The following is a 10,355-nucleotide window of genomic DNA, read 5'->3' on the forward strand; positions in this document are numbered from 1 at the left end:
TTCCAGATCCCACAATGTCAACATCAACAAACTTTTGAAAAATAAAATCAGGCTATGTTTTCTTTTCATGTATTATCAAATATGTGTCAAACATATAATATGAGAAAAGCAAAGAGATAGGGGATAAAAATATATAAATAAATCTAAGAGAAGGGATTACACCAGTGTAAAGATAATTTCAATTCAAGGCAAAATGTTATTCCCGAAAGAGGGATAAGAAGGAAATGTTCTATGACTTAAGGGGAGTGGTAAGTTGTTTCTGGCTGGAGGGTTCAGGAAAGCTCTGTGAGGAGGACTTACATGTACCAGGCCCTGTACTAGGTGATTGGGATGTATAGGTGCCCTCCTCCCCAAGTCCTTGAGGTCCAGCTGGAATTTTGTTTGTGATCAATATATCAAGTATCCTCTGGGAATTTTTAGTTTTGCCAAATTTTCGTTGTGACTTCTTTCAACTTTTTTTTTTTTTTTTTTTTGGTGAGGAAGATTGGCTCTGAGCTATCCTCTGTGCCAATCTTCCTCTGTTTTGTATGTGAGATGCCACCACAGCATGGCTTGATGAGCAGTGTGTAGGTCCATGCCCACAATCTGAACCCACAAACTCCAGGCCGCCGAAGCAGAGCGGGCGAACTTAACCACTACACCAAGGAGCTGACCCTCTTCTGTCAATTCTTTAAACATCTGATTTTGGTAAATGAAATCCTCCATCATTCCATTTTTATTCTGTGACTAGAGGTCATTAATTCTGCACCCCTCATCCAGGTTGTAATATTTTCCTTTCAGTTTAATATATCTCTTTTAAACAATTTTCTTTTCACATAGCCTATTTTATGCCATTATATTAAAAAGCTCTGGCTGTCCCGCCCTCCTTCCTGCAAAGCATTTAGTCACATTTTCTTGGTTCACAGTATCTCAAAACTGCTGAAGTAGAGGAAGATGGGCACGGATGTTAGCTCAGGGCCGGTCTTCTTCAGCAAAAAGAGGAGGATTGGCAGCAGTTAGCTCAGGGCTAACCTTCCTCAAAAAAAAAAAAAAGTCACTGAAGCTTTGTTCACTATAGTCCTAGCTTGAGAGAAATTTGATTGTGACTACAATAGGGTGAGTGAATAAGCCTTTTTTTCAGTCACCCCAAATACAATTTATCAGAAAATACTGTTGGCTTAAAATATATCCAGCATCCAACCACACCCAAACATTTGCACTGCTGTCTCTCCAGCTCCAAGCCACCACCACATCTGGATGTTTGCAGTGGGCTTCAGACTGGTCTCCTTGCTTCTGCAGTGGCCTTTGGACTGGTCTCCTTGCTTCTGCCTTCTTCCCTCTCACTGTATTTTCCACAAACCAGCTAGATTAACTTTTTGGAACATAAGTCAGGTCATGTCACCCACACACCATCCTGCCCAACTGGAAAGCCCCCTATGGCTTCAGAGAGAAGGCCTACATTCTATGACGGCCCATGTCCACCTCATCTCTTCCCATTCTCCCATTCGTTTGCTCCATTTCTTCACACTTGTCTCCCTGCTCTTCCTTGAATACACCAAAGCCCTCCTATCTCAGAGCCTTTGTACTTGCCATTTCCTCTTCTGGAAATGCTCTTCCCTCAGATATTTACACGACTGGCTTCCTCATTTCTTTTGGGTTTCTGCTCAAAAGTTACCTTGCCAACCTATGACTGAGGCCTTCCTTGACCAGCTTATGTAAGACAGCAAACCCACCTCTTTTCCCTCCTCCCACTTCTTGGTACTCCTTATTCCCATACCTTGCTTAATTTTCTTCATTGTACCATCTGAATACAAATGTGTTTATTTACTATTTTATTTATTAATGAATCAGAAACTGCTAACTATGAAAACTATTCTTTCCTGCTTACTTTAACTCCCTGCTTTCTGGGTGCATGGCTTCTCAATTAAAGGCTAATTTATCAGTTTCTCTTGCATCTGGGTTTGTCTAGAAGACAAAGTTCTGGGCCAATGAGATATGAATGGACGTGATATATATTACTTCTAGTTTGTGCCCTAAAAAGGAATGGATATGTGCTGCCCTTGCCCTTTTTCCCTATCCTCTGGCTGGGTTCCAGATGTAATGGCAGGACCTGTGGCAACCCCATTAGACCTGAAACAGAAGCCATATGATGAGGATGGCAGAACTGCTCTACTAGCCCTGGACTATTACATGAGCGATAAATAAACTTTATCTTGTTTAAGCTGCTGTGTTTAAAAGATTTGTTGCAATAATTTAGACTGTACTCTCCCCAATGCATTGTCTGACTCTCCTCCTACCTTCTCAGAATGAGTCCTATTAGGGCAAGTACTTTGTTTTGTTCACTGCTCTATCCCCACCATCTAGAACTGTATCTGGAATACAGTGGGCACTCAGTAAATATTTATGAGATGAATGGATTTATGGGGGAGGGAGGGAATTGAGGTTGTATTTATGAGATGCAAAGCTCTAAGAGTTGGATTTAGCGAAAAATGATCGAGTTTGAAATGTTTGGCCCTCTGAATGGAGAACAGCACAATGCAGAGTGAAGGTCCAGGTGCAGGTGCAGCCGCCATGGTGCACAAGGCAGTGTAGGAGCTTCGCAGTGGGAGCTGCTGGGCATTTAAAGATGCCTGTGCTAACTCAGAAGCCGTAAGAAGGTAAAGGAAAACTTCTGTTTCCTCTACTACTCTGAATACTTCTGGCTGCTGGATATGTGCATTTTCCACACCAAACAATTCTGACACTACCTGGAGTTAGTGTAGACCCCACAGGTTAAGGGCTCGGTCCCACAACACTTCCCGACTTCAGCCACTGACCACGAGCAGTGGATCTCTTGGTTACCCACACTTCTGTCAGTCTGGGCTACAAATCAAGGGTTCCCATGACCCCCTCCTCATGTTCAATAATTTGTATCCTGGTTTACAGAACTCAGGGAAACACTTAAACATTTACCAATTTATTATAAAGGATTTAGTAAAGGCTAGCCAAGACCAGCCAAATGAAGATGTACATAGGGTAAGGTTTGGAAGGGTCCCAAGTGCAGGAGCTTCTGTCCCTGTGGAGCTGAAGTGTCCACCCTCCTGGCACGTGTATCTGTTCGCCACCCCAGAAGCTCTCTAAACCCTGTAGGTTAGGGGTTTTTGTGAAGGCCTCATTGAGTAGGCATGATGGATTATTAAGTCAATCTCCAGCCCCTCTCTCCTCCCTGGAGGATGGGGAGTGGAGCTAAAAGTTCCAAGCTTCTAATCATATCTTGGCCTCTCTGGTGACCAGCCCCTATCCTGAAGCTACCCAGGAGCCCACCAAGGGTCTAGAACAGAAGATGCTCCCATTGCCTGGGAAATTCCAAGGGATTTAGGAGCTCTGTTTCAGGAACCGGGGTCAAAGACCAAACATTAGAACAATGATGTTCTTAGCTCTCCTATCACTCAGGAAGTTACAAGTTTTAGGAGCTCTGTGTCAGGAACCAGGGGCAGAGACCAAACATATATTTCTTATTATGTCACAGTCTACTCCCTGGTCTCTGGCCATGACCCCCTTACAGCAAACCAGTTATAAAAGTTAAAAGATACTAGCTGAAAATGCAATGCACTGTAGTGAGGATGCGCATTAGCTTTGAGCCCCAGCTTCCCCATCTAAAAGCTGTATGATCTTGAGGACATTTCTTTGTTCCTCTGAACCTCAATTTCTTCCTCTGTGAAATGAGAAAAACAATAGAACCTGTCTTCTAGGTCTGTTGTGATGATTAAGTGAGATAAGGTACTGAATGCACTTCGTGCAGCAGCTAGAACACGGTAAATATTTGATCGACGTTTCCCCCGTTATTATTATGGTTAGGAAGGCACTTGCATGAGCACCATTGTACCTCCAGAGCACACTTCCCTTCCCCAAAGTAGCACTTTAAGAGATTTCCAGTGATTTGAGAGTCGCCTCCCTGAGCATCTTGCATTAGAGCAGTAAGACCTTCTTTATTCTAAAAACACCATCCAAGAAGGCAATTCAACAATTTTGGGCCTTTGATTCTAGAGACTTCAAGCGTCTGCTATGTGTCCCAACAGGGAAAAGATGAATTAGAAAACAAAAGACCTTATTTATAGCGTCTGTTACTAGTGCTCTGTAAAAAATCTATATAATTTTTGGCAAATACCTTTTTTTTAATCAGATGATGTTTGCAATACTTCCTCTATCAATGCTTTCAGAAAAAATGAAATACTTTCATTAAATATTTCTTTCCTGTTTCTGATTTCTGAGTTGAAACTTCCAAATTTTGAGGATTTAACATAAGAGCAAGCCAAGTGAAGAGAGATGATCTAGAGCACACCATTAGGTAACAAAGAGAAGGACACACTTTATAACCAAAAGGAGAATGGGCAAATATTTGGGAAGTGTTTAAAATAGAAATTAAAAAATGGGCTTGTCGGAGTTGGGTTTATGAGTTATGAGTTGATCATTTCTGCTTGTTCAAGTATTTCATGTTTTTCCTCTCAGTATTTTCAAGATGAAGCTTCTGTTCCTGTCATCTATTCAGGAACCAAGGTTTCCCCAAGAATAAAAGGAAGACTTTCTTATTCAAACCACAGTCCAAGGAGTGGCAAACACGTAAGATGACAGTCCCAAGACCTCAAGATTTCTTTTCTTTGGCCAAGAACTCATTACATGACAGATGACATTTTGCAGATGGTTCTACTAAAAGGATGCACAAAAATCGAGAGAGAATCACTATCAACCAATCCAAGGGGTTGCTTTAGCTGGCCAAAGCCAGAAACAGAGAGCAAATAGAGCTTGAGAACTAACAGAGCCCGAGCAGGTCTTTAGTATTTTACCTTTGAGGATCCAAACTTGGATGCCGACCCACTGTCCCAAGGATGGTCAAGAGGTAGTGGCTTGGGATTGATTAAGTATTTTGAGAGACAGAGAGATGGACAGATGGAGATTTCAGTTGGTCTGGGGACTGGAACAGCACCAGGCACCCAGAAGAAGGAATTCTTGTGTTAAAAAACGGAGGATGCCGACTGGTGAAAGGAAATAGGAGCAAATTATCTCTGTTGCTTCACATGATCAAAGGCAATAATTATGAATTACCAGGAGGGAGGGGAAAATCCATATCACTCTTTTGATATTGGTGGTTTTAACATTCAGGGGAACAGAAGATGCCTAAAGACATCAGCTTTATTTTCTTGTTTGTTGGCGATGTTTGAGCTTTGTGTAGGTCTTAGTTTCTAGTTGGTGGAATCATCATTTTCAAATGCATAGAAGGAAAACTCTCTGGGCCAGGAGGGAATGTGAAACAGAGTTCAGACACACTACAGATATAGGCCTGGGCAAAGGTGGCCCAGCGTTCTTAATAAAATTCTCAGTCCTAGGGCTGGGCCTCAAACTGCTTGAACTTCTCTCCAGAGAAGTATATTTCACCTAGTTTGGCCTGTCTACTTACTCATGTCTCCATACCATATTATAGTATGTAGAATAGTGAGCAGGAGAAAGGCATAGTGGTTAACTTGTATATGTACCAAGCAAGGATTAGTTCCAGTAAGGGAACATATCCTTGTTTTCTTAGGCTTCTTCGCTTGTCTCCCTGCTGCACTATGAAAATTGAATAAGAATGACTTTGCTTATCTAAGCGTCTTTGTAGGGGACTTTTCCTGTGATGTCTTTTTAACTGTTTGAATTCTGATTTTCATAATTTTTTTCACATTAATATCAAGGAATTGGGTAATAGAAATTCTTCTTTTTTTTTTTTTAAAGATTGGCCCTGAGCTAACATCTGTTGCCAATCTTTCTTTTTTTTTTCCTTCTTCTTCTTCTTCTCCCCAAAGCCCCCCTGTACATAGTTGTATATTCTAGCTGTGGGTCCTTCTGGTTCTGCTGTGTGGGGCACCACCTCAGCATGGCCTGATGAGCAATGCTAGATCCGCTCCCAGGATCCGAACCAGCAAAACCCTGGGCCTCTGAAGCAAAGCACACGAACTTAACCACTTGGCCACGGGGCTGGCCCGAAATTATTCTTAAATGTGCATTTTTTTCAGCAACAGCAAGTATGCATAGAGAACACAATTTTATGATTAGCAAGAGAGTTAACCAAGGTAAAACTTGAATTTCAATCCCTAGCCTAGAGAAAAAAGGTAAGAAACCTTTTCATTTTCTAAGGGAAGTGTATTTCATGATATTTATGATTGTGATTAGGCGGGAAAGGGGCATAATAGATCAATCTTTCTGAATTAGGATATGCAAATCGTTTGTAGTGGGAAAAAGTAGAGTCCCAAAGATTATACAGTAAAACAAAACAACTGTGACTATTCTTCCTGGCAGGAGGAAGTAATAATACATGGGTTATAAGCAGGACTGAGTCATTTAGATAGAGGTGATGAGAGCCAGCCCCATGGCTGAGTAGTTAAGTTCATGCACTCTGCTTCTGTGGCCCAGGGTTTTGCCGGGTCAGATCCTGGGTGCAGACTGCTCATCAGGCCGTGCTGAGGCGGCATCCCACATAGCACAACCAGAAGGACCTACATCTAGAATATACAACTATGTTCTGGGGGACTTTGCGGAGAAGAAGGAGAAGAAAAAAAAAATTGGCAACAGATGTTAGCTCAGGGCCAATCTTAAAAAACAAAACAAAGCCGAGTTAAGCTTTTAACTCAAAAGCTAATAAAGCAACATCAAAACCTGAGGAAAGTAGAAAGAATAAATTAGGATAAAAGCAGAAATCAATGGAATATATATCATACTTCTCCACCCCCCCAAAATAGAATTCATCAATAAAATCAAAATCTGGCTCTTTGTAAGGAAATTAAAGGATTAATCCTTTGGTAAATTTAATATTGAAAAATAAAAAGTACACAATATCAGCAACATTAGATACAGAAGATATTGAAAATGCTATGTCTATTTTGATACAGATAGATTTGTAAATGTGGACAACATATTTAATTTTCAATACAAATTATCAGATTTTCCCTAAGAAAAGTAGACTCTCTGAATTCAAAACAGCTATAGGAGAAACTGAAAAGATGGGTAAAGATTTACCCTTAAAAACAGCACCATGCCCACACAGTTTTACCAGACGTGGAAGGAAAAGACAATATTTATATTATATAAATTGATCAAGATAATGGAAAAAGATTCAAAGCCAACTTACTTATATTATGAGGCAATGACAGCGACAAATATTATTAAGTGAAACAACCCCAACGAAGGCAAATAAAAGTGCTTGCTACATAAAAATAATCCATAAAGGTTAGTTATTATGTGCCTCAATACACATTTGAAAGTGGAATAAGAGATAGTTGGAATAAAACACTGCAATTCAAGGAGCTATTAAGCGTAGGGTTAAGATGTGAATTCTAGTTTATTGTGCCCAAAGCCTGTGAAATTTCAAGATATGACTGAATTAAAGTTAGAAAGTCATTATTTTTTAAAATAGATATGGTACTTACAAACCTATCGTAAATGCTTCTCTCTTCTCTTCAAGGCCTTTATCTGCCCTTCTAGAAGTGGGTCTCAAAGTCACAGCCGGACTCCAGATGGTTGCTGTTTCTCTGGAGATCATGCCATTGCTTGCTCAAAATTAAATTATCTTCTCAGAGAGCACCACATTTGGGGCATTTATTTCTCCAGAATGTGTAAACCAATTATTTCTAGTCTTTCTTAGAGATTTTTCATTTCCATTAATTCACAGATCATGTTTGAGAATATGTCCCTTCTCCACAGTTATTCTCCACATGCTCCCTCTCCACGATTTATTCATTTCTATCTTAAGTCTAAGGGTTAAGGAGTGATATATGCTTAGTGTGATAAGGATATGAAAGGGGAGGGCAGGAAGATGAGCTTCTTACCCTTTCGGGGGTTGACTCCCTATTTGGAAACCAAGAAGTGAGGAATAAAGGAAGGATAGCATACAATGTTATTGGCTCTCATTTTACAGGCAGCGTGCATTAACAAAGAAGTCTATACCTAAAAGACCTCATGGAGACCCAGATTTTCAACTTACTAGAATTTTTGTGTTTTTTTTGACATCCTGCTTTCCATTGCCAAGCTTAATATAGAGTTCCCTTAGGGTCTTTCAGTTTTTATACTATTATAGCTACGAGATTGGTAACAATCCCTTCTTAAGATTCTAACAATACCATTTACAATAACTCACAAAAATGAAGGACCTAGGAATAAATCTAACAAAAAGAGGAACAAGACTCCTGGAGAGAAAATTATAACATTGTTTAGAGATACTAACAATGACATTTTAAAAAAAGGAGAGCTATGCCACATTCAAGAATCGGACAAGTCAGTATTGTAACGTCAGCATGTCCCCCAGCCCCCAGCCCCACAGAGATCTGCAGACTTAATGCAGGCCCGCTCCACATCCAACAGTCTTCTCAGGAGAATCTGACACAGTTGATCACTCTTTCCTTCTTGAGACCCTTTCTTCTGTGTTTTTCTCTTCCCTCTTTGGCTAGTCCTTGTCAACATCCTTTGCTGCCAACTCTTCTACACAACCTTTAAGGTTTGGTATGTCCCAGGGTTCAGCCCTAGACCCTTTTCTGTTGTCTATCTGTACTTTTTGCTCACATTGTCTCTTCTAATCCCATGGCTCTAAATACCACATATATATGATGATTCTCATATTTTTACCTCTACTTCAGGATTCTTCCCTGAGCTCCACTCATATATCCATTGCTTTTCCAACAGTTACACTTAAATGTCCAATAGGAATTTTAATGTCTAAGACAGGACTTTTGCTTCTTGCTACTCCTCTCTCTCCTGCTCCACCAGCTTGCTCTTTCTCAGCTCAGTCAATGAAATTAGTTTATTGCTCAGGCCCCAAATCTAGGAGTTGTTCCTGATTCCTCTCTTTCCCACATTCCCTACATCTAATCAATCAGCAAGCTTTTTTGGCACTTCCTGCAAAATATATTCCAAAGGTGACCAATTCTCAACACTTCCACTGCCACCATGTGTGTCCAAGCTACCATTCTCTCACCTGGATTCCTAACTGGAATCCTTGCTTCCACTGTTATCCCCTGACTGTCCCTGGGGTCTGTCTCCAACTAAGCCTGGTGGCAGTGAGGACTGTCAACCCCTTCCAGCCAGTTGCCAGCTATGCCTCTGTTCCATCTGGTTCTAAGGCTTGGAATCACTGAGCAGGTCTTGCTATCTTTGGCTCCTTGAGGGAAAATTCCTAAATCCAGAAGGCGCTGGGCTTTCTCCCAACTGAGTGCGGGAGCCAGAATGGGGCCCAACTCTTCCTGTTTTACCCCAAACCGGTTGATCCACTTTGGGGATTCCTTCTCAGGCTGGGAACCCTCTGAGTGTTCTGAAATAGGTCTGGATTCTTGTAGAAGCCCCCGTGGTCCTTGAATGAGTTTAGGGCTCTTCCTCCAGAACCTGGAAGGTGAGAAACGACCCTCAACTGACCCACCCTCCTCATAACCAGTTGCCTGTTCTGCTCCATAAATGTCTACTCTGGGGTGTTGTGCTTAGGTCTGGAAGTCCTGGGGATTATGCGATGGGCCCAAGAGCCTATCACTTGAAGCCCTGGTAGGTCCAACAGGCTCTGGGTATTGTCCCTGCTGAGTCTGAGGGCGAAGAAAGAAGCCCCCCTGCAACTCCCCCATCCCCCGCCCCCCACCTTCGCTCTTCCCCACCAGCGCATCAATCCCCTCTGGGGCCTGTTCTCAGTCCTGGAAACTCTTGTCATCCGGGATAGGACAGGCCTTGGACCCTTGGGAGGGAAGTCCCGTGGTTCCCAGATGCATTTCACAGCAGCCCTCCAAAAGCCTGGAGGCTCCCTGCCCACCGCCTGCTGGTCCTGCCGGCCGGGGGTCCCTTCCTGGCTCTGATGGTGGTGGAACCAGCAGGGAAGTCATCTGTGCTTGATTGGACGGCCATCTCTCACTCTCCTCCTGCTTCCGCTCTGCTGCCGCCTCCTCCGGCCTCCTTTTCCTTGGGACTCTACCGGAAGGCCAGCGCCCTCCTCTGGCTGTGGTCTCCAGTCCTCGCCTCCGCTGGGGCCGCGGCCGAGCGCACACTCCCGCCGTCTCCGCGCCTCCCAGCAGCCCCTGCGCCAGGCCCGGCCGAGGCTGCAACCACCACAGGCGGGCGCGAGGTGGCGCCGCCGCTGGATCCGCGAGCAGGCGGGTCCCCGGGGCCCCGGCCAAGGTCGGGGTTTTTCAGCTACGCGATTCGGGGGGACTGCCGGCCAACCTGCACCCTTTGGCTTCCCGTGATGCTTCCTTCCTGCGGCCGCCGACCCGGCCCACTCCGGAGCCGGGTTCTCACCCCTGCCAGCGTCGAGTAAACAGTCACGTCGGGATTTTGGAGGGGCTGCCCACGAGTTGGGTGCTCTTCTGGGTACCAGAGCGAATCGGACACGCACGACC

The 10,355-nt window shown here is 43.3% G+C and overlaps 1 protein-coding gene across 2 annotated transcripts in view; it reads left to right on the forward strand.

Annotated features, from left to right (window-relative positions):
• Nucleotides 1-7,572, forward strand: part of LOC103539999 (histone H2B type 2-F-like) — a 35,057-nt gene extending 27,485 nt beyond the window's left edge. The window contains exons 2-3 of one of the 2 annotated variants that reach the window (XM_008506497.2): nt 4,468-4,578; nt 7,451-7,572. In XM_008506497.2, the coding sequence (XP_008504719.1) occupies nt 4,468-4,531 (64 nt within the window). In that variant the 3' untranslated portion in view covers nt 4,532-4,578; nt 7,451-7,572. The remainder of the gene's footprint in view (nt 1-4,467; nt 4,579-7,450) is intronic. The other variant, XR_011536560.1, reaches the window with a different exon arrangement.
• Nucleotides 7,573-10,355: the final 2,783 nt, after the last annotated feature.

The sequence above is a fragment of the Equus przewalskii genome, unplaced genomic scaffold (assembly GCF_037783145.1).
Source record: "Equus przewalskii isolate Varuska unplaced genomic scaffold, EquPr2 ChrUn-10, whole genome shotgun sequence".
In the NCBI taxonomy this organism is placed as follows: domain Eukaryota; kingdom Metazoa; phylum Chordata; class Mammalia; order Perissodactyla; family Equidae; genus Equus; species Equus przewalskii.